The 25309-nt window shown below is 50.0% G+C and overlaps 1 protein-coding gene across 4 annotated transcripts in view; it reads right to left on the reverse strand.

Annotated features, from left to right (window-relative positions):
• The window catches only part of BRWD3 (bromodomain and WD repeat domain containing 3), a 113752-nt gene that overhangs the window by 75689 nt on the left and 12754 nt on the right, over positions 1–25309 (reverse strand). For all 4 annotated transcript variants that reach the window (XM_088450848.1, XM_088450847.1, XM_088450849.1 and 1 more), the window contains exons 5-14: positions 17449–17599; positions 17202–17300; positions 16832–16992; positions 15184–15405; positions 8009–8109; positions 7713–7783; positions 7428–7528; positions 5499–5539; positions 3463–3567; positions 3217–3370 (exon numbers count right to left, since the gene is read on the reverse strand). In XM_088450848.1, coding sequence (XP_088306974.1) covers positions 3217–3370; positions 3463–3567; positions 5499–5539; positions 7428–7528; positions 7713–7783; positions 8009–8109; positions 15184–15405; positions 16832–16992; positions 17202–17300; positions 17449–17599 — 1206 coding nt within the window. The remainder of the gene's footprint in view (positions 1–3216; positions 3371–3462; positions 3568–5498; positions 5540–7427; positions 7529–7712; positions 7784–8008; positions 8110–15183; positions 15406–16831; positions 16993–17201; positions 17301–17448; positions 17600–25309) is intronic.

A 25309-nucleotide genomic window follows, 5' to 3' on the forward strand; every position in this document is an offset into this window, starting at 1 on the left:
ATAATACAGCCATAAAACCAGATGTCATCGCTCACACCTCTGCCCATCTCAGGGCAGAGCTGAGGCCGCTCATTGGCACCAGTCACATGTTTATGGGTCTAGGAGACAAGGCCGTATGGGACCCTCATATTACCCTGGGGATGGCAATCACTGGGGCCAGTAAAGGGAAGTATGAAGCCGATAATAATGACATGATCGCTCCCTGCATTAGGAAGTGTCACAGGGATATTCCACCTGATCAGCAGAGGTGAGCGATCGGCATCATGCGCCATTAGTCGCTGTACAAATGATGTTAGCACGCAGGTGTCACCGTCTCCAGGGACGGCCCCAAGGGTCGGACAAATTACTTCTATGTGATGAGCCAGTGACACTTACAGGCTAAATGCGAGCTGACGGGAGCCATATTGCGCCAGTCATGTGCCGCAAAGTTCGTACAGTGTTCCAACAGCACATTGCGGCCTCAGCTTTTAACTGACTTGAAAAAAAAAAAAAAAGTCACAGGTCCACGGCTGGGCCTGTCAGGTGCCAACAGCAGTATCCGGAATTATCTGCGCTGTACACACACATTATAGCAGTATCCGGAATTATCTGCGCTGTACACACACATTATAGCAGTATCCGGAATTATCTGCGCTGTACACACACATTATAGCAGTATCCGGAATCATCTGCACTGTACCCATACATTATACCTTAAACTCAATTTCCTGAGATTTGTACATAACTCCTCACACTGCAAAACCAATCTACCCAAAATGGCCAAAAAGGTGATATAGAAATATTTTAATTTTTTTTACAAAATTCACAAGACACAGAAAGTTAAAAAAAAATAAATAAACCAGTCTGCGTTTTCTTTCTGACCACAGATAAATACTTTTCGGCTCATGTCGGTATTAATTCACTTTAGATTGTACGTGTAGGTTTGTTATTAAATGTATGTGGTGCATAAACTGGAAGACGTGGACTTAATGACAATATCACGTTCCAAGAAAACATCAAGCCACGGGGTCCACTCCTTGGTCCAGGCGATGGTAACAATTTGGGGGGGGTCTCCCCCACTGGTAGGTATGAGTGCCAATCGTCCTTGGCAGAGAAGGGGGTAATAGCTGACTGGCTAATGTGTAATCAGGGAAAAGCTGATGTTTATTCTCTCATAGATGGTAAATTAGAAGGTGTGTGGGAAATGAGATAGTAATCACAGATAGGTACTGTAGGAGATGGTGTGTGGGGAATGAGGTAGTAATCACAGATAGGTAATGTAGGAGATGGCGTGTGGGGAATGAGGTAGTAATCACAGATAAGTAATGTAGGAGATGGCGTGTGGGGAATGAGGTAGTAATCACAGATAGGTAATGTGGGGAATGAGGTAATACTCACAGATAGGTAATGTAGGAGATGGCGTGTGGGGAATGAGGTAGTAATCACAGATAGGTAATGTAGGAAATGGCGTGTGGGGAATGAGGTAGTAATCAGATAGGTAATGTAGGAAATGGCGTGTGGGGAATGAGGTAGTAATCACAGATAGGTAATGTAGGAGATGGCGTGTGGGGAATGAGGTAGTAATCACAGATAGGTAATGTAGGAAATGGCGTGTGGGGAATGAGGTAGTAATCACAGATAGGTAATGTAGGAGATGGCGTGTGGGGAATGAGGTAGTAATCACAGATAGGTAATGTAGGAAATGGCGTGTGGGGAATGAGCTAATACTCACAGATAGGTAATGTAGGAGATGGCGTGTGGGGAATGAGCTAATACTCACAGATAGGTAATGTAGGAGATGGCGTGTGGGGAATGAGCTAATACTCACAGATAGGTAATGTAGGAGATGGCGTGTGGGGAATGAGGTAGTAATCACAGATAGGTAATGTGGGGAATGAGGTAATACTCACAGATAGGTAATGTAGGAGATGGCGTGTGGGGAATGAGGTAGTAATCACAGATAGGTAATGTGGGGAATGAGGTAGTAATCACAGATAGGTAATGTAGGAGATGGCGTGTGGGGAATGAGGTAGTAATCACAGATAGGTAATGTAGGAAATGGCGTGTGGGGAATGAGGTAGTAATCACAGATAGGTAATGTAGGAGATGGCGTGTGGGGAATGAGGTAGTAATCACAGATAGGTAATGTAGGAAATGGCGTGTGGGGAATGAGATAGTAATCACAGATAGGTAATGTAGGAGATGGCGTGTGGGGAATGAGGTAGTAATCACAGATAGGTAATGTAGGAGATGGCGTGTGGGGAATGAGGTAGTAATCACAGATAGGTAATGTAGGAGATGGCGTGTGGGGAATGAGGTAGTAATCACAGATAGGTAATGTAGGAAATGGCGTGTGGGGAATGAGGTAGTAATCACAGATAGGTAATGTAGGAGATGGCGTGTGGGGAATGAGCTAATACTCACAGATAGGTAATGTAGGAAATGGCGTGTGGGGAATGAGGTAGTACTCACATATAGGTACTGTAGGAGATGGTGTGTGGGGAATGAGGTAGTAATCACAGATAGGTAATGTAGGAAATGGCGTGTGGGGAATGAGGTAGTAATCACAGATAGGTAATGTAGGAGATGGCGTGTGGGGAATGAGCTAATACTCACAGATAGGTAATGTAGGAAATGGCGTGTGGGGAATGAGGTAGTAATCACAGATAGGTAATGTAAGGGATGGAGTCTGGGGAATGAGGTAGTAATCACAGATAGGTAATGTAAGGGATGGAGTCTGGGGAATGAGCTAATACTCACAGATAGGTAATGTAGGAAATGGCGTGTGGGGAATGAGGTAGTACTCACATATAGGTACTGTAGGAGATGGTGTGTGGGGAATGAGGTAGTAATCACAGATAGGTAATGTAGGAAATGGCGTGTGGGGAATGAGGTAGTAATCACAGATAGGTAATGTAAGGGATGGAGTCTGGGGAATGAGGTAGTAATCACAGATAGGTAATGTAAGGGATGGAGTCTGGGGAATGAGGTAGTAATCACATAGATAATGTAAGGGATGGCTTGTGGGGAATGAGGTAGTAATCACAGATAGGTAATGGAGGAGATGGCGTGTGGGGAATGAGGTAGTAATCACAGATAGGTAATGTAGAGGATGGCGTGTGGGGAATGAGGTAGTAATCACATATAGGTAATGTAGAGGATGGCGTGTGGGGAATGAGGTAGTAATCTCAGATGGTGATGTAGGAGATGGCGTGGGAGGAATGAGATAATACTCACAGATAGTATGTGAAGAAGTTGTCCAGTATAGGAATTCCAGACTTTTAAAAGGAAATTGTTCACTGCGGTAATGACCATCATGTCTGAGCGGTCCCAGGCGACCATCGTGACCTTCAGCTTGGTCACTTTGTCCTCTGCAGTGGCCACACTGCTCCTACAGAATGGATGGCACCTTATAACCAGGCTGATCCTTCTATACACCTGCCTGCCCCCTCCCAGCTCCCCACCCTGCATCCTGCACATTACCCGGCCATCCTGGCTGCCATGTCCAGCACAGCCATCTTCCACTCCTGCTGCTGGTAATGCCAGATCCGCGCTGTCCCATCTCTGCTTCCACTAACAAAGCACAGCCTGCAAGAGAGGGAGCAGAGTCATTACGCCCAATCCGTGGCTGCTGCGCAGTTTGGCGCAGATCGGAGTAGCAGGCGGGTACAGACTCTGCATATTCATCTTATAGGTCTGGTGTATTAGGGAGAAGGGTGAACACTAGGCCCCTACATGACGTCTAATCTAATTACTCATTGCCTGATCCCTATAACACCACGTCGCACAGCAGGGAAATCTTATTACAGATAATCCTGCATCCAAGGAGCCACCGAGAATAGCAACATGAATATACCATGAACATAGAACCATTCCCTTCCCCTACACTGACTGCATACTGTACAGTAGGTGTGTACATCTGCCTCATGCAGACAAGAGGGGCAGCTAGATGGCAGCGCCATACATAGGGCGCTCCGGAAGGTGGCTAGTGCCAGCTCTCAGAGCGCATTCGTCCCACAACATTATCACTACCCTACAAAAGGGGATTTTCTCTCTCTAACTTTATACCTCTTACACGGAGTCTTCTGAGACGGATTATTAAACAGAAATCCAAATTAATATAGACAATTGGAGATACGCTCAGTGCAACATCTTTCCCACTGGTCCTAGCAGTAATTACCATAGAGCTGGATGATACATACATTAGACTTAACGTTACTAAGACTCGGCTACAATTACCTTCCAATGTTAGATCAGTCACCGCATACAGGAGAATATAGGTTACTGGCAGTTAGGCTATGTACTCCGGCTGCATACAGACAATAGCAGCTGATGTTAGTGGCGGAGGACACCTCCCATGTATACAGGAGAATATAGGTTACTGGCAGTTAGACAATAGCAGCTGATGTTAGTGGCGGAGGACACCTCCCATGTATACAGGAGAATATAGGTTACTGGCAGTTAGACAATAGCAGCTGATGTTAGTGGCGGAGGACACCTCCCATGTATACAGGAGAATATAGGTTACTGGCAGTTAGACAATAGCAGCTGATGTTAGTGGCGGAGGACACCTCCCATGTATACAGGAGAATATAGGTTACTGGCAGTTAGACAATAGCAGCTGCTGTTAGTGGCGGAGGACACCTCCCATGTATACAGGAGAATATAGGTTACTGGCAGTTAGACAATAGCAGCTGATGTTAGTGGGGGAGGACACCTCCCATGTCTAACTGCCAGTAACCTATATTCTCCTGTATACAATAGCAGCTGATGTTAGTGGCGGAGGACACCTCCCATGTATACAGGAGAATATAGGTTACTGGCAGTTAGGCTATGTACTCCGGCAGCATACCATTCTGGTACTATTTCACCTCCTAACTTCTAGGTCTCTAAATATCAGGATACATGAAGGGTAAATCTCCTACAGTATAGGGTCCAATTGAGGAGGATAGTAACATCTTAATCCATATTACAGCAAGCACCCCAATATCCTGTGCCTCTACTCTATGTGCTATTACAGCAAGCACCCCAATATCCTGTGCCTCTACTCTATGTGCTATTACAGCAAGCACCCCAATATCCTGTGCCTCTACTCTATGTGCTATTACAGCAAGCACCCCAATATCCTGTGCCTCTACTCTATGTGCTATTACAGCAAGCACCCCAATATCCTGTGCCTCTCCTCTGCACTATTTCAGATTAGTCGGCCTCAATTTTAAATGTTTTTTAGGCTGATAGTGTCATAATAAACATTATACATGTTAGTTTTCAGTTTTACTGCTGATACTTTTTTGGATAGAAACGTGACCCAGTAAAGTGGAAAAGGACGTCCCAGTTACACAAGAGACTGTACGACGTCTTCAGGAAACCGGAATCCCTCATTCACAGTCTGAGTATTAATAAATCATCTATTAGCCTATACTGGGAGGCTGAGGGTATTATACACCATAGATCAACAGGAAAAGCCACAAATGAGAATTCGGAGGAAGCTGCTGTGGAAACCGTTATACGCCACTCACCGGTCTCCGTTATTACAGAACTGAACGGCGACCACTTTATCCTGGAAAACAAGGAAAGGGGAATGGTTATTACACTCACTTCACATGCAGGGGATCAGAGAACTGGTATTTCTCATTACATCTGCCCGACAGTCAGACCACCCACTAGGATCGGATCAGTCCTCGCACAGAGGGTCTCAGTATGCGGACAGCATACCAGCATATACACTGTATATTAGTAAAACCACTGAATGCCAGGCCCAATACAGCACAGGCAGCTGTAATTACATTCCACGGTGAGCAGCGTTAAAGTAAAGGACCCGTCCTGAATTATTATTCACTGTGGAGCAAGTGTAAATGATTCTACACAGATATACAAGTGTCACATATCAAATTAATCAGTGCAGTCTCCTAGTGCGTCCTAGCTGCATCGCAACTGACACATTCGGGTAAAAAAAAAACGCTTGGCACAAGCAGCGTAGCACGGGAACTGGGGCGCGGAGAGGGGCTGATTGCAGTGACTGCAGCAATGATGTATGACACATCTGTAGCTGCGCGTCAGTATGTAGCCAGCAAGCCTCATATTCCAGGTGTACAGCAACAGATATATAGCCACGTCTGCAGGGTGACATGAGGCCCCTCTCACCCCCTACCGGAGAGAATGAACGAGAAGCGGTGTGCGACACCCTCCCCACCCCTTCCGTGCCCATACCCCACAGCTAACCAGTCAACATGGCTGGGGAAGGGGGGGAGGGATTTAATACCGAAATACAGGGTGTTTCACTCGCAATTGGCCAAAAAGTTTTTGATGTAATTTAGTGATTTATGTAATTAATTCTCTAGAATGTAAGCTCTCACGAGCAGGGCCCTCTTTCCTCTTGTGCTTATCCTTTCTTTACTTATATTATCTGCTCTATACTCAAAAGCACCTAACCCGTGACTTTTGCCATCCTGCTTCTGTTGCAGCAGTGTTTATATACCATGTACTTGTCTTGCATTGTCTTAAACTGTATGACACGGTTTTCTTGTTCTGCTCAACTGTTTATGTACTATGTCTATGTACTATGTCTATGTACTATGTAAGGCGCTGCGGAACCCTTGTGGCGCCATATAAAGAATAATAATAGTAGTGAAATATGCCCCACCTCGTGTCTGTGTGTTACAAGGCAATATGAACCAGCCACACTCACCTGTGCAGTAATTACCTTTCTTTACGATGGCCGCTGGGCACTGCTCCAATCCAGACCGTCATCACTCCCACCGTCCCGCGTAGACGCAGCCTGGCTCTAATTAGATCCAGAGCGGCAGGCGTAGGCTCCTCTCATTACATGAAGTCACCCGCGCGCTGCATCACTGGGAACGCTGGCCTGTGAGGCTCCATTAGTCTTTGATCGCTTCAGACGCCAGCGTTAACGGTTTTAAATAAAGTAAACACTGCCCAATCAGAGCTGAGCTCCCATCGTGGCAGGGGTTTGGGCCGCATATTATATATATTTGGGCACACACTGTCAGGCCGCATAAAACGTTTATATGGGCTGCGTGCGTGCTCTAGAGGATCAGTAAGGACTCGGGAGAACCCAGCTGGTGGGAATCCCAGAACCTGCCCAAATACACGCCAGGTTAGAATATCCCTGGACCTCCTCATTACAGAGCCGCAGGATAAGGGGACATCAGCAATGATTGGGTAGGTCAGAGGTGGAGCCCACCAGTCATACAAGGCGGTGTCTGCACATGTAATTGAGACCTGTAGAAATCATACTACACGCCCAGGGTGATGGGATGAGGGAGCCGGACACATGGCGGCAACACACGGTCGGAAGAGGCACCATCTCCGTTCACTCATCCATAATCTCGCAATTGAAGGTTAGGCCTAAACTTTTTTTTATCTCCAACCCAGAGGGTATACCCTCCCAGGTAAGTGGCAGAGGTAGGTACTTGGACGGCACTTACCACATGACCTTCCAGTTCTGCAATCTTGTCTGGTTCCCCGGAGCCCAGGTAATATATTCTTATCACATGGTCGGTGCTGCCCGTAACTATGAACATACCACCTGCAAAACAGAAAGAACTGTATTGTAGGGAGGACTATATGGCACAGAGCGAAGATAGAAACAGCAATCTGACTGGTTATACGTCACAGGAGGGAGAGGACTCACCAGTCTCCTCTTAGTAAGAGAGTTTATTCATGGAAAATAGCGTAAACGTGGTGGACATTCATGACAGAGTGGGAAATACCTGAGCTGAAGGAGGAGCAGGAGATCTGTACACCCGGCCGGGACCTCTCCGCAAACTTCAGAGGGCGATCACTGTATGGGGACGAGAGATGTATATTATTTGTGTTACTGTTAGATATAAGCTGCAGACATCCCATATCTATAATTACAGCTGTTTTATATCTGCCACGTGAGTTAATAAATCAGATAGCAGATGTCCGACTGATCTATTCGCCAACACATATGGTCACCGCTGTTTTACCTCTTACAGGTGGGTACGGCGGTTACAGAGGCTAGAAAAAGGAGCGATCGTCTTACTCAAATGTCATCGTGTCCACGGTCCATTGCCAGAAGCAGATTGTCCCATCAGCACCAGTAGATGTGAGGTATCGGGTTTTTCCTTTTGTTGCCGGACAAAACTACAATCACAACAAGAGATATGGTAAGAACTTACCTTTGTTATCTCTGTTTCTACGAAGTCCATAGGGTCCACAGGGTTGACCTTGGGGATATAGCTGGACCAGGATCCTTGGGCACCACACAGTTAAGCTTTTAGCTCCCAGGATGCACTTGGGTCCTCCTCTATACCCTGCCCCCGAGCCACAGGCACCTCAGTTGGTAAGCAGCCTAGGGCGGAGGAGAATATGGAACAGAGAGAAGGAAGACTGGAACACACAAGAAACCATACTCACAGAAATGGGAGACGGAAAACCGGTGACCAGTCACACAGCCCATTTGAAGCCAGGTGCATCAGGGCGGGCGCCCTGTGGACCCTATGGACTTCGTAGAAACAGAGATAACAAAGGTAAGTTCTTACCATCTCTCTTGTTTTCTACTTCAGGGTCCATAGGGGGTCCACAGGGTGACCTTGGGGATGTCCCAAAGCAGTTCAACTAAGGACGGGGACGGTACTGTGCTGAAAGGAGCACCCGGCGCCCAAAGGATGCATCCTGAGAGGCGAAGGTGTCAAACGCATAGAACCTCAAAAATGTTTGAATTGAAGACCAAGTGGCCGCCTTACACAGCTGAACAGCAGAAGCGCCACTCAAAGCAGCCCAAGAGGGACCCACAGAACGAGTGGAATGAGCCTTAACAGAGGCTGGCACAGCTAAACCCTCCTGTGCATAAGCCTCACAAATAACGGAATGAAGCCAATGGGCTAACGTTTGCTTGTTGGCAGGCCAACCCCTCTTGTGAAAACCAAAGAGGATAAACAAGGAATCAGACTTCCTAACCGAAGCCGTCCGGTCCACATAAATTCTAAGCGCCCGGACCACATCTAAGGAAGTCTCACCAGCTGAAAGATCAGGGGACTGAAAAGCTGGCACAACAAGTTCCTGATTAATGTGGAACTTCGAGACCACTTTGGCCAAAAACTCAGGACGAGTGCGGAGCACCACTCTGTCCTGGTGAAAAGTCAGGAAAGGAGGGCGACAGGAAAGCGCCCCCAATTAAGACACCCTCCTGGCAGAAGCAATTGCCAGGAGAAAAACAACAGTCTTAAACGTCAGCCACTTGAGCTCCACTGACTCAAGAGGATCGAACGGAGGACCCTGCAGGACCCGTAGAACCACCGCCAAGTCCCAAGGAGCCACAAAGGGAGGCTGGATCCTGAGAACACCTTGGAAAAAGGTGTGAACATCCGGCAATATTGCAATCCACCGTTGAAACCACACGGACAAGGCGGACACATGAACCTTCAGAGATGCAAGGCGTAAGCCGAGGTCCAATCCTGATTGAAAAAATTCCAAGATCCTAGAAACTCGGAACACCAGAGGATCATAATGTCTGGACTCACACCACTGAAAGTAAGTGTGCCACACCCTGTGATAAATCCGTGCTGAAGCAGGTTTGCGTGCCCTGAGCATGGTACCAATAACCGAACTGGAGAAGCCCCGAGACCTCAAGATGGCTGTCTCAAGAGCCACGCCGTCAAAGACAGACGACCGAGATCCAGGTAAAGGCAGGGCCCTTGAGACAACAGGTCACGACGCTGAGAAAGAAGGTACGGCGCGTCGATGGGGAGGCTCCTGAGATCGGAGTACCAAGGCGGTCTGGGCCACGCCGGAGCCTCCAGCACGAGCGTGCCGCCATCCTGCTTGAATTTCCGCAGAACCCGAGGAAGTAGGGATATCGGAGGAAACAGATACGCCAGGTGAAACATCCATTTCACCGACAGTGCATCTACCAGACAGGCGCCTGCGTCTCTTGTCCTTGACCCGTAAACGGGCAACTTGTGATTGTGACGGGAGGTCATCAAGTCCAGCTCCGGCAGTCCCCACCTGTCCACGAGTAGCTGAAACACCTCTGGGTGAAGCGACCATTCCCCGGGATGCACGTCGTGACGGCTGAGGAAGTCCGCCCCCCAATTGAGGACTCCGGGAATGAAGACTGCCGAGATCGCTGGAATGTGACACTCCGCCCAAGTCAGGATGCGAGACACCTCCGACATCGCTCCCCGACTGCGAGTTCCTCCTTGGTGGTTGATATACGCCAACGTGGTGGCGTTGTCGGACTGCACCGCCTTTCCGTGAGGAGCGGGACCGGACGACTGCAGGGCCCTGTATACTGCCAGCAGTTACAGGATGTTGATGGGGAGAAGTGCTTCTTCCGCAGACCAACGACGCTGGGAGAGACAATGAGCCGGTCACCGCACCCCCCAACCCCGAAGACTGGCATCCGTCGTGAGCAGGACCCAGTCCGGGATCCAAAAGGGGCGCCCCTCGACCAGATGAGCTGTCTGAAGCCACCAAGCTAAAGATTGCCGAACCTCCGCAGACACCAGCACCTGAGAGCGAATCCGGTGAGGTAACCCGTTCCATTCCGATAGAAATAAGCCCCTGCAGGGGCCGGGAATGGAACTGGGCAAATTCCACCATGTCGAATGTCGACACCATGGACCCCAGAACTCTCATAGCAGAATGGACCGACAGGCTGCAACTGCTCAGGCAACAGTGTATCCGCAGCTGCAGGGAGGAGACCTTCTCCGGAGTCAGGAAGATCCTTTGCTGATGCGAATCCAGCAGGGCTCCCAAATGAACCATCCGCTGTGATGGACTCAGGGAGAACTTTTTCCAATTTATCAACCACCCATGCGCTTGCAGGCAAGCGATCGTCAGGTGGAGATGTTGAAGCAGTATCTCCGGGGAGCTCGCCAGCAACAGGAGGTCGTCCAGATACGGCAGCAGCCGTACATTCTGGTTCCGAAAATGTGCGGCCATGACCGCCATAACCTTCGTGAACACCCTCGGTGCAGTGGAGAGACCAAAGGGTAGCGCTCGGAACTGATAGTGGTGTTGAAGGATAGCGAACCTCAGATACCGCTGGTGCGAAGGTGCTATCAGAACATGGAGGTAGGCGTCCTGGATATGCAGGGACACCATGTAATCCCCCGGTTCCATCGCCAGAATGATGGAACGTAACGTTTCCATCCTGAACTTGGGAACTCTGAGGAATTAGTTCAGAGACTTCAAGTTGAGGATAGGGCGATGAGAACCATTGGGTTTCTGCACCAGAAACAGAGACGAACAATACCCCGTCCCTCGTTGTGGTTGAGGAATGGGAACAATGACCCCTGCTTTCAGCAAGGAGTCTATAGCCTCCTGAATCTGTAACGCCTTGGTCTTGTCCTGAGAAGGACTCGTGCAGAAAAACTGGTGGGGTGGTCTGTGCCGAAAAGACAGGGCGTACCCCTGGGAGACCACTTCTCGAACCCAGGCATCCGTGGTGGTATTGTGCCAGCACTGGGCAAATAGAAGAAGTCGGCCTCCCACTCTGAGGTCCCCCAGAGGGAGGCCCATCCCATCAGGCCGCAGGTTTATCTTCCTGCTTGGAAGAAGGGCGCCGAGCACTCCAGGCTTGCTTCTTGGGTTTAGAGGCAGTCTTACTCGCAGACTGTCTCGGGAAGGACTGACCTTTCGCCTTACCCTGAACCCGAAAGGAACGAAAAGCCGAACTCCGAACCTTAGCAGGCAGTGCCGCCGAAGGGAGGAAAGCCGACTTAGATTTTAGATTTAGCCAGGGTATCCACTATTTTGTCCAAGTCCGGACCAAACAGTAATTCCCCATTGAAAGGTAAGGCCGCCAGGCCTTTCTTTGAATCAGAGTCCGCTCTCCTGGACCGCAACCATAAGGATCGGCGGGCAGACACCGCTGCAGCCGATACCCGCGAAGTCAGCAGACTAGCATCTAAAGAAGCTTCCCCAATGTAAGAAGCAGCGTCCCTCATCTGTCCCAACAATGCCCTCTGGACATCCGGAACGTCGTCCGGGAAGGTATCTTCCAATGCATTGTCCCACCCCTGAATGGCCTTGGCCACCCAGGAGATGGCCATGGACGGTCGGGCCACCGCCCCGGAGAGGGAGTAAACAGACTTTAAGCAAGTCTCAACTTTCCTGTCCGTGGGATCCTTCAGCGAGGATATCGACGGTAATGGTAAGGTAGCGCCCCGAGTTAAACGGGTGACATAGGAATCCACCGCCGGTGGAGTTTCCCATTTTTTACAATGTGCCTCAGGGAAGGGATAATTAGAAGCCAACCGCTTCTGAGGAAGGAATCTCTTACTGGGCGCCTGCCAAGCTACCGCCATATGATCCGTCAACTGATCCGACAGGGGAAACACCGCAGAAGCCACCTTAGTTTTTTTGAAACTAGGAAACTTCGACTTAGGAACCGGTGCCCCATCCTCTACAAGAAGAATGGCTCGCACCGCCCTAACCAGTGCTCGCACATTAATGGACGACTTGGTATCCATTTCCTGGACCGAGGCGTCCGAGTCAGTGTCATCAGGGACCTCCCCATCATCTGAAGATCCCTCTGAGTCCGATACCTGAGCCGCCCGCGCCATGAGTGGGCGTTTTGCAACCCTAGAAGGCATGTCAGTCTGCAACATTGACTGAAAAGCCGAGGAAGCGGCCGCCAAATTTTGCACGGAGTTGGAGAGCACATCCACCCAGGGTGGAGGAGTCGCCATAGGGGCCTGAAAAGGTACTGCAGGCTGCTGCGGCACAGGGGAAGCCTGTATATACATAGGTAACCCCGTATATGGACCCACAGACTGAGACCCAGGAGGACTCCGCAATAACTGCGGGACACCCGGGGAATGGGGGATGGTCGGCTGGGGTAACGCCCTAGTAGGGAGAGCAGTCGGGACCGACAGACTGTCCGCAATAGACACCAGCACTTGAGAAAACATCGCCCACGGTGGTTCCTGCGTCAGAGAAGGTCTGGATGGGCCAGGAGCCACCTGGCACAGTCTACACAGGCCATCCTGTGACAAATCCTCCCTATCCACTCCTGCAGAACAGCGTCCGCAGGAGGCCAACACCGGAGCCACTGAGCGCTCAACCTCCTCGTCTGACATGACAGAATATATTATATATCTGGCAACAGGGCAGAAGTAAACGCACTCACCGGTGTGTTGAACAACAGCCCACAATATGGCACTGTGTCGCACACAACTGTATGTGACGAACCTCACAAATACGTGATTTATATAGGCGAGGTCTGTAGAAACACCCCTCCCCCACACACCTGTAGGGCTTGTAGAAGTAAAGGGACAGGTATAAGCTGACAGTAAGCAGAAAATAAGCACAGACAGGCAGCACTAGCAAAAGTCACATACCATGCAGGAAGATATACTCACTGCACCTTTCCACTACAATCAACCTGCCCAGATTCAGTGTCTGGGAGGGCAATAGTGCTGTGTACACTGTCCTTGTCGGGGGAGAGGTACACAGGGGGATCCGGTCCGCGTGCTCCCTGAGATCTGCGTTGCCACAAAGAAAATGGCCCCCAGAGACCTCAGAGGAGGAGTGGCCGAAGAGACTGCAGCTCAGCGACGCCAGACTGCGTGCTGAAAGGCGCGCTGAGCTGAGGGGAGGAGCCGCTGAACAGGGAAGGCTTCCTCCCCTGGCTGGCCATGACCCCAGGGATGCTGGCTTCCGCCGCCACTGCCAGCAGCCTCCGGTCTGTCCCCAGGACCGGAGGCTAAAGGACTGCATCTTAAGGCATTCCACGCGCCGCCGCTAGCCAGCGTCGCGCGGCTTACCTGAATCCCCGGCGACTCCGGCAGCAGTCCTGGGAGGTAGACAGAGTCCGGCTAGTACGGACTCTGTCCTCCCGCCGCGATCCCCAGATCAGTACTGGCGTTGCGGCGCCAGTCGGGGATCAGAGCGGCAGCGTGGGCGTCTGTATAGACAGCCCTTCGCTGCCGTCTGTAGTAAAAAGAAAGATAAAATAAATAAAATCTATCATAAAATAAAAAGCTTCTGGGGGCTGCTCCTGCAGCCCCCCTGCGCGGTGACCGACTCCGGCCGGGCACCAACTTACACTGAGGTGCCTGTAGCTCGGGGGCGGGGTATAGAGGAGGACCCAAGTGCATCCTGGGAGCTAAGAGCTTAACTGTGTGGTGCCCATGGATCCTGATCCAGCTATATCCACCAAGGTCAACCCTGTGGACCCCCTATGGACCCCGAAGTAGAAAATAATAATAATAATAGTAATAATAATAATAGTAATAACAGTAATAATATAATAATAATAGTAATAACAGTAATAATAATATATGCAGAGAGTTAATGTCAGTCAGAGACACAGATACATGTAACAATGCAGCAATCCCTGGGTCCAGCTTTCTGGTCAGAGGCAGGAAACGCAGCGAACGTGGTTATTATCTCGCGTCTGTCACAAAGCCACAGGGGATTCTGACGCCATGTCTGCGCACAAAGTAATAATTTCTACTTTATTAGAGAAGAGTGGTACCTCACACCGTGTCGTCTGCCCCCTCCATCTTCAGTAAATTGGTCAAACAGTGTCCATCAGACCAAGAGGGGGAGCAATGCGAGAACGACGGGAGAGTGCGTGGGGGGGAGCAATGCGAGAACGACGGGAGAGTGCGTGGGGGGGAGCAATGCGAGAACGACGGGAGAGTGCGTGGGGGGGAGCAATGCGAGAACGACGGGAGAGTGCGTGGGGGGGAGCAATGCGAGAACGACGGGAGAGTGCGTGGGGGGGAGCAATGCGAGAACTACCGGAGAGTGCGTGGGGGGGAGCAATGCGAGAACTACCGGAGAGTGCGTGGGGGGGAGCAATGCGAGAACTACCGGAGAGTGCGTGGGGGGGAGCAATGCGAGAACTACGGGAGAGTGCGTGGGGGGGAGCAATGTGAGATCTATGTGGGGTAGAGGCGGGGGCATTGTGAGCTATGTGAGGTACTAGGTGGGCAATGTGAGATTATGGGTGAATGGGCAATAGGACACAAATGTGGGGGAATTAGAGAGAAGGAGCAGGCAATGGGAGCAATATAGACGCGGCAATGTTTGTATAAAACAGGACATCATATGTCTGTGATAAAGGTTATGTGATTAATACAGTGGGAATGCGGCCACTTGTCCGTTCCTCCGGGTGGCTCTTCTAGTGAGGACCACTTGTCTATACCTGGAGGTCTGCAGCTCACGATTAAGACGACTAGGTTGTAGAGGAAGCAGCATTACCTGTATGGAAGTGATGGACGCTGTGTGGCCGTGCAGTACGGCGATGGGCGCGCAGGTCCGGAGACACCACACGCGCACCACCTTATCACAACTGCCAGCAGCGATCAGCGTGTTCTCAGAGTTCACCGCCATATCAGAGATCTCAGCCGAGTGACCTCGCAGAGTGGAGAGGAGCCTTCCGTCCTCGGTGGCCCAAATTTTCACCAGACAGTCATCTGAGCCCTACACAGGAGATACGATCATTAGCACCATCTTACTATGACCTGCCCTGTACAAGGCAGTGACCATGGGTGAGAGGAGAAAGTACAGAGACCATCCACAGCAGCACTGTATACTAGCAGTAACATATTACCCCGAGGATATGCTACACACACATCTTGGTTGGAACAGTTGTGCTGTAATTTGCCAAATTTTAAAGCATTCAGACAAAAAATTCAGTTTGACACATAAGTGAAACTAAGGGGCAGGCGTTGGTGGGATAGACTATACCCCTGGGGCGGCGGGGACAGACTATACCCCTGGGGCGGCGGGGACAGACTATACCCCTGGGGCGGCGGGGACAGACTATACCCCTGGGGCGGCGGGGACAGACTATACCCCTGGGGCGGCGGGGACAGACTATACCCCTGGGGCGGCGGGGACAGACTATACCCCTGGGGCGGCGGGGACAGACTATACCCCTGGGGCGGCGGGGACAGACTATACCCCTGGGGCGGCGGGGACAGACTATACCCCTGGGGCGGCGGGGACAGACTATACCCCTGGGGCGGCGGGGACAGACTATACCCCTGGGGCGGCGGGGACAGACTATACCCCTGGGGCGGCGGGGACAGACTATACCCCTGGGGCGGCGGGGACAGACTATACCCCTGGGGCGGCGGGGACAGACTATACCCCTGGGGCGGCGGGGACAGACTATACCCCTGGGGCGGCGGGGACAGACTATACCCCTGGGGCGGCGGGGACAGACTATACCCCTGGGGCGGCGGGGACAGACTATACCCCTGGGGCGGCGGGGACAGACTATACCCCTGGGCAGAACTCTTGTTGATCACAGCGGTCAGAACAACGTTTCCCCAGAACATTCTGCTGATCAGCAGAAAATACAGTGGTTGCCAGATCAGCTCCAACCACAAGCCCAGACCGGGAACATGAGGGGGGCTGGGAAACGCGGCACCCAGCAGACACACTCTCAAACTGGTGCCGAGGACGCTGCACTAACATAAAAACAGACAAATCTCAGGTGCACAACTGCTCTTAACTATCTCTTTACACTGCACTTTTCTTACTATGGTGGTGCCCTGGGGCAGCTTAGCTGGGTCAGTTTGGGGGGTCCTGCGCTCTGGATTTGAATATTAGTATGTTGTTAGGGACCTACCCTAAAGAGGTTACCTGGATATGGTGGGTAGGCCCATAACCTTGGCCAAGATTATGCTAAAAACCTCTATTGATTGCAAAATTCGATTGCATTTATATATATTATTAATAATTTGGAGTTGTGCACCTGAGATTTGTCTGTTTCTGTGCCTGCAATTAGTCTCATCAGGTAGCACCTCCATAATATATATATATATATATATATATATATCAGGGTGTGCAGTCCAGAAATCTTTCCCATATGCTGCACTAACATGTCAGATACACTTACAGTGAAGATACGCCTCCCGCTGCGATCAAACGCCACGCAGTACACAGACGACAGGTGACCCAGAATCCTCTTGTGCATTTTTATGTGCTGATAAGACGAACAGGGGAAGATATTGTGGAAACGGGCGCAGCCGGTCAGGGCTCTCGAAAAGGCGACTTTTGCTGGAATCAGAGGGTAAAACAAAGCCATGCATTACACTGCAACATATCATCACCAAGGACTCGTATACATCGTATGAATCAGAGAAAAACAAATAATTGAAGTATAAGCTCTTGGGAAATGTAAATGTGCAGCATCCGTTTAATGATCCATGTGAACGCGCTCCTATAAAAAAATCACTTCAAGACACTTTCTTAGAAAATTAACGTACCAACACTGAGAGGTCTCACGTGGCCAGCGGGAAGTTCCGGAGGCCGGCCCCTGTGCAACGCTGCGAATGTGGATGGCTTCCATTGCGAGTTTCTGCAGTCTGCGAAGACAAAAGGAAAATGATGAAAAGTGCGCTGCCGTTATGTGGATGTGCAGCTCATCGTCATGAATACAATGCCCTATGCCTCTACTCTAAAGGGCAACCAAAGTCGCCATTGATCATTCATACTCCAACACAGGATTGTTACCTTTCGCCCTCCGTAACAGCGACTGCTTGCCTACTCCCAGAAGGCTCTGCACACCAGGAACGCTCTGCGGGATCTCCTGGTCCAGAATAGGTCCGATTCGCTCGCAAATTTTAAGCAGGTAGTTTGCAGGAATGTGCGCATTAGCCGCCACCTGAAGAGAGAGAGGACTGAATTACATAAACCCTGTATACAAGTATACACCGTAACTGGCCAGAAAGCCTCAGAACATGAGCTCTCTGTATTCCCAGATAGGACTGAATTACATAAGCCTGTATACAGGTATACACCGTAACTGGCCAGAAAGCCTCAGAACATGAGCTTACTGTATTCCCAGATAGGACTGAATTACATAAACCCTGTATACAAGTATACACCGTAACTGGCCAGAAAGCCTCAGAACATGAGCTCTCTGTATTCTCAGATAGGACTGAATTACATAAGCCTGGATACAAGTATACACCGTAACTGGCCAGAAAGCCTCAGAACATGAGCTTACTGTATTCTCAGATAGGACTGACTTACATAAGCCTGTATACAAGTATACACCGTAACTGGCCAGAAAGCCTCAGAACATGAGCTCTCTGTATTCTCAGAGAGGACTGACTTACATAAGCCTGGATACAAGTATACACCGTAACTGGCCAGAAAGCCTCAGAACATGAGCTCTCTGTATTCTCAGAGAGGACTGAATTACATAAACCCTGTATACAAGTATACACCGTAACTGGCCAGAAAGCCTCAGAACATGAGCTCTCTGTATTCTCAGATAGGACTGACTTACATAAGCCTGGATACAAGTATACACCGTAACTGGCCAGAAAGCCTCAGAACATGAGCTCTATGGACCTCATTCAGAGTCGGTTGTTGCGGCCGCACGGTCGTACACCACTGATGTTCGCTAAACTGCGCATGCGTAAAATTTGCAATGCGAGTGCGCAAATTAGCTATTACGATCAGAAATTGCTCTCTCCTTGAACACAGCCCGGTCGTTAGTTTGAGTGACAGATTGAGGAGTTTGTGGGTGGTAACAGGGGAAGGTGCTTGTGAACGGGGGAGTGGAGATCCGAACGCAGGCGTGCCTGACTATGCAAACAGCGTTTTATGGGAGTGCATAATTAACTAAGTAGTGTCATGGCACATGTGACCTGGGACTTGATCGTAGTGCTTAAGAGAGGATATGGTCAACCTTAAGCTCTACAACCAGCTCCGATGGTTCCCGATTGTCTCGATTAATCCTTATATCCCCGGAGATGTGTAATGTGAACGAGAAGGGAGCGTATTTTTAGTCTGACGGCCGCATCCTCCCCTCGCTCATCCAGCTAACGATCCCATCTTCACGATGCAACTTGCGAGCGCTTCATTTGCATATCCGGCCCCTTTTACCTTACGATCGTGAGGCCGCAACGACCGATTCTGAATGAGGTCCTAAGTATTCTCAGATAGGACTTACATAAGTCTGGATACAAGTATACACCGGAACTGGCCAGAAAACCTCAGAAAATTAATTACTGTATTCTCAGATAGGACTGAAATATCTGCAACTTTGTATTGTTATGAGGAAAAAGGCAACATGACTTCTGCAACCACCACCCTGGTAACTCGACCCCTCGGTCTGGATAATCTCATTCGCTACATAAAAACACTTAGCATCCAGAACTTCCACCATTGTAATTAAAGTACCATCAGGGTAAGCATAACTGAACCGCGCAAATGATGGTTACAAAAAAACGCCATTATTTTAATTTGCTCTACTCCGATGCAGTACCTGTAGGCGAAAGAGTCAGGAAATTGAGTTTGCACCCCAAAATATGGCTAACGTACATAATTGGCTGTAATAAAGGTATTTAGGCACTTAAATTGCGTCGGTTGGCGGTAATTTGCACATATGAAAAAAAAGGTAGGAAGAATAATAGAAAGCTATTTTTTTCCCCAGGAAATTACTGATCCACGTAAATTCTGGGTTAGTTAAAAAGGGTACAAGTATAATTTATGTCGTTAAAGCGCACTTTAAAAAAAAAAAAAAAAAAAAAAAAAAAAAAACTTTAAAAAAAGCATCTGCTGCCACCACGTGCAATGTTTAAAAAACACTTGACGCAGCCATATCCAAATGCCAGCATGTCGGGGCCTTGGATCGACTAGTGTGTATAGACCGACCGATATGTCAGCCCGTCAGCAGGGGGGGGGTCGTAGGTCGCAACGCTAGGTACACACTTTGTTTAGTGTGTACCCAGCTTAAGGGGAGAGGGGCATCGAGGATGTGTGAATAAGGGTTTTTGTGGAGTAAGTTCAAAACACCAGTTTATTCCCTTATCTCTGACAACGAGCAATGACGCCTTCTTCTCTCAGATTTCCCCCTCACCTGCCGCTACACGGGTCTCTCTATCACACCACCCTGCGTCTGCCGCCTCACTCTGCCTCCTCCAATGGTTCTCTGTCCCCCTTCAGATATTCATTTAAACTCCTCAACCTCACGTACAAAGCTCTCACCATGATCTCCTCTCCACCCCCACCTTCTCCTGTCCACTCTAGCCAGCTGGGGACGGACCACTCTCCTCCCCACCTCTCACCAATGCTTACCTCTAGTCTATGGAACACCATCCCTAGACCCCAAACGCTGCCTTAAAACTCAATCCTACCGGACCACCTTACCCATTTCAAGCCTCCACCCATCACTCCTCTACCTTTAGAATGCAAGCTCTCCGGTTAGAGGGTGTTATAACAGGAGGCAGTCTTCTTGGATCATTTGCTCTTTCATTCACACATCTACCAATATAACTACACTTACGTCACGGCTCTGTACAGGGCTGCGAAACTATGCAGAGCTTTATAAATAAATGTTATGTTCTAGACCAGTATTTTTCAACCACGGTGTCATGGTACACTAGTGTGCCGCAAGCAGTTCTCAAGTGTGCCGCGAGGTCAGAGAAGTCAGAGTTGACTTTACTATTACCGCTGGCCCGGGCAGTGTTGGGCTATGGAGACACGGGCGGCATGACACGACTGTCTGTACACTGCTCCCAGTTCTGCACTGAGTGTGACCGAGATACCCCAGCCGATGAGGGGCAGGGCAGGGACGACAGTGAGGGTACTTAGCTGGTTATTTTATTTTTCTCTGTAGGAGCCAATGTATTTCTTTTTATCCTGTTGGGAGCAATGTGTTTGTTTTCTTTCTGTGGGGCCTAATGTCTGTTCTTTTTCCTGTGCGGGGCCAATTTGAGTGTGTTTTTTCCCATGGGGGCCAAGGTGTGTGTTTTTTTTCCCGTGGGGGACTGATGGTGTGCCTTAGCAATTTTAAAGTCTTGCTCAATGTGTGCCGAGAGATGAAAAAGGCTTAAAATCACTGTTCTAGACTCAGTGTTAGTTTAATCATACTGTAATCTGTGTTCTTACTGCATGTTTCTGTACTGCCCTCGTTTAGGTGCTTGTCTATTCATCTCCAATAATAATAATAATAATATTAATTTAAGAGAATGAGACGTTTGACATTGGAATTACATTTTCGGTACAAGCGAGTATCCGTATTTTAGGCAGACGGCAGGAGCTTACAATGTGACAGGACGGATCCTGTGTGCGGGAAAATTTCTCCCTTGATCACAGCTTTAAATGAAATAATTCAGTCCTGAATCCTGTACATAAACCTGAAGGTTACTAGTGGTGATTTTGTAGTAGGCAACTTACATTTTCATTGTAGTGAGCCCTAAAGCTTAGCTCACAGACTTATATCCCAATACCACACAGGATTTTCTGGTACAATCCAAAGTTTGGAATTCCCTCAATGATCGCAAACAGTCCAGGTTCTGACGTTGCAAAGAAGTTCCAAACTGTTAGACACTCACACTGAATCCAGGTTCTTTAGCTGGAATAAGGGTGTCCTTTGTGTAATCCAAGGGTCCCGCGATTGCCGGTATCTTCTCATTGTGACAGACTCACGAGCAGACAATACCCGCAGACCTTCGGCCATTGGTCTTCGGTTCTCTGCGACCTCCGGGAGTATCGCCCATTGGGTTCGGGCTGAGTGACCACACTGAGCAGACTAAGGAAGAATCATTAATATCTGCCGCACTGTTTTGCGGATTAAGGACACCGTTTATATTAATGGATTTATACGCTTTTCCCGGTCTCATGAGCACCATCCGCTGTGTGAGGTTCTCAAAAAAAATCTCCTTTTATCTGAACGTTTCACTTGTACAATCCTGAGTCCGGAGAACAAACCAAGAGGGGCGACAGCAACATGCGTATTGGGGAAATGTCCCTCCGACTCTTCTCATTATATCCTGCCCATCAAACTGGTATTAATACTGATGATCATCCGAACGGGTCACATACTTTCTCCAAAAACGGAAATCGGCTGAGTCCAAAGGAGTAAATTTACTAAGGTGAGAATTCTTAGAAGTGGAGATGTTGCCCATAGCAACCAATCAGATTCTACTTCACATTTAACTAGCGCCTTCTAGAAGATAATAGCTGGAATGTCCCTTTGTGGTGGTAATCCGTCCTATTGCCTACCTGTAGTATCACGTACCAGTCTAGGACAAAGTATTGCAGAATAGCGCCGACTCTACAGAGTGACCCAATGAAACGCGATGTAGGGACGAAGCATGCGATGTGCGCTGGATGATGCGTGAACGCCAGCAGCAGCACTCTGCATCTTATCCATAGGGGTGCGCAGGAATATGAACAGTTAGGCTACCGTATGTACAGAGGGTGTGCACCCTGCATAGCATCCCATCCGCAACAATACCATTCACCGAGACAGTATGAACCCCTAAAATACAAGTGTGATAATAAAAGCAGCTTAATCCTTATAATAAACAGTTTTATAATGAGGGAAAAACAAGAGATATGGTAAGAACTTACCTTTGTTATCTCTGTTTCTACGAAGTCCATAGGGTCCACAGGGTGACCTTGGGGTATAGCTGGATCCTGGATCCTCGGGCACCACGGAGTTAAAGCTTTCAGCTGCTCCCAGGATGCACTTGGGTCCAACCTCCCCTATACCCCGCCCCCGAGCCACAGGCACCTCAGTTGGTAAGCAGCCAAGGCCGGAGGAGGAGACGAAACAGAGAGAAGGAAGACTGGAACACACAAGAACCATACTCACAGAAATGGGAGACGGAAAACCGGTGACCAGTCACAGAGCCCATATGAAGCCAGGTGCGTCAGGTCGGGTGCCCTGTGGACCCTATGGACTTCGTAGAAACAGAGATAACAAAGGTAAGTTCTTACCATATCTCTTGTTTTCTACTTCAGGGTCCATAGGGGTCCACAGGGTGACCATGGGGATGTCCCAAAGCAGTCCAACTAAGGGCGGGGACGCTCCTGTGCTGATAGGAGAACCCGGCGCCCAAAGGATGCATCCTGAGAGGCAAAGGTGTCAAACGCATAGAACCTCAAAAAGGTCTGAATGGAAGACCAGGTGGCCGCCTTACAGAGCTGAACAGCAGAGGCGCCACGGCTAGCAGCCCAAGAAGGGCCCACGGACCGAGTGGAATGAGCCTTAACAGAGGCTGGAACAGGTAAACCCTCCTGCATATAAGCCTCAATAATAACAGAACGAAGCCAACGGGCTAGAGTCTGTTTGTTGGCAGGCCAACCCCTCTTGTGAAAACCAAAGAGGATAAACAAAGAATCCGACTTCCTCACAGAACTAGTCCGGTCCACATAAACCTGGAGTGCCCTTACAACGTCTAAGGAAGTCTCCCCAGCCGAAAGATCAGGTGACTGAAAGGCTGGTACAACAATTTCCTGATTAATGTGGAACCTGGAAACCACCTTAGGCAGGAAATCAGGACGAGTGCGAAGCACCGCTCTGTCCTGATGAAAAATCAGAAAAGGGGGACGACAAGAAAGCGCCCCCAAATCTGAAACCCTCCTGGCAGAAGCAATTGCCAAGAGGAAAACAGTTTTAAAAGTTAGCCACTTGAGCTCCACTGACTCCAAGGGCTCAAAAGGAGGACCCTGTAAGGCCCTAAGAACCACCGCCAAATCCCACGGGGCCATAGGTGGCACAAAGGGAGGCTGGATTCTCAAAACACCCTGGAAAAAGGTGTGTACGTCCGGCATAGCAGCGATCCTGCGCTGGAACCACACCGACAGACCAGACACGTGTACCTTCAGTGAAGAAAGACGTAATCCTAAGTCCAAACCGGACTGAAGGAAAGCCAGAATACGCGAAACTCGGAACACCTGGGGATCATAGTTTCTGGCCTCGCACCACTGAAAGTAAGTGTGCCACACTCTGTGATAGATCCTCGCGGAAGCAGGCTTGCGCGCCCTCAGCATGGTGGTAATAACGGAGCTAGAAAAGCCCCGAGACCTCAGGACGGCTGTCTCAAGAGCCACGCCGTCAAAGATAGTCGACCCAGATCCGGGTGAAGACAGGGCCCCTGAGACAACAGGTCCCGCCGTTGAGGTAGGAGGTACGGAGCGTCGATGGACAGGCTCCGCAGATCGGAGTACCACGGCCTTCTGGGCCACGCTGGGGCCACCAGGATCAGTGTGCCTCCGTCCTGTTTGAACTTGCGCAGGACCCGAGGCAGCAGAGATATCGGAGGGAACAAGTAAGCCAGTTGAAACAGCCATTTCACCGACAGCGCGTCTATCAGACTTGCGCCTGCGTCCCTTGTCCTTGACCCGTACACAGGCAGCTTGTGATTGTAACGGGACGCCATCAGGTCCAGCTCTGGCAGCCCCCACTTGTCCACGAGTAGTTGGAATACCTCTGGATGAAGCGACCATTCCCCGGGATGCACATCGTAACGGCTGAGGAAGTCTGCCTCCCAATTGAGGACTCCTGGGATGAAAACTGCCGAGAGAGCTGGAAGATAGCGCTCCGCCCAAGCCAGGACGCGGGACACCTCCGACATCGCAGCTCGACTGCGAGTCCCTCCCTGGTGATTGATGTACGCCACCGTGGTGGCGTTGTCCGACTGCACCTGAACGGCCCTTCCGTGAAGAGCGGTGCCGGACGACTGCAGGGCTCTGTACACTGCCCGCAGTTCCAGGATGTTGATGGGAAGAATCGCTTCCTCCGCCGACCAACGACCCTGAAGTGACAAGTAGCCTGTCACCGCCCCCCAACCCCGGAGACTGGCATCTGTCGTGAGCAGAACCCATTCCGGGATCCAAAAGGGGCGCCCCTCAAGGAGATGCGCTGTCTGCAGCCACCAGGCTAGGGACAGACGCACCTCCGAGGACAACACCAGCATCTGAGAGCGGATCCTGTGTGGCAATCCGTTCCATTCTGAAAGAATCAGCCCCTGCAGGGGCCTGGAATGGAACTGGGCAAACTCCACCATGTCGAATGCCGACACCATGGACCCCAAAACTCTCACCGCTGAGTGCACCGACACTCTGCCACTGCTCAGACAACTGTGAATCCGCAGCTGTAAGGAGGAGACCTTCTCTGGAGTCAGAAAAGTCCGTTGCTGACGAGAGTCCAGCAGGGCCCCCAAATGAACCATCCGTTGTGATGGGATGAGGGAGGATTTCTTCCAGTTGATCAACCAGCCGTGCGCCTGTAGACAAGCGACCGTCAGGTGGAGATGCTGGATCAGTACCTCCGGGGAGCTTGCCAGCAAGAGGAGGTCGTCTAGATATGGTAGCAACCGTATCCCCTGGCTCCGAAGGTGAGCCGCCATGACCGCCATCACCTTGGTAAATACCCTTGGTGCCGTGGAGAGACCAAAGGGTAGAGCCCTGAATTGGTAGTGGTTGTGGAGATTAGCAAACCGCAGAAACCGTTGGTGCGATGTTGCTATAGGCACATGGAGGTAGGCGTCCTGGATATCCAGGGAGACCATATAATCCCCCGGTTCCATCGCCAGTATGATGGAACGCAAAGTTTCCATCCTGAATTTGG

This window comes from Taudactylus pleione, unplaced genomic scaffold, assembly GCF_031769625.1.
Source record: "Taudactylus pleione unplaced genomic scaffold, aTauple2 ptg000530l, whole genome shotgun sequence".
Classification (NCBI taxonomy): domain Eukaryota; kingdom Metazoa; phylum Chordata; class Amphibia; order Anura; family Myobatrachidae; genus Taudactylus; species Taudactylus pleione.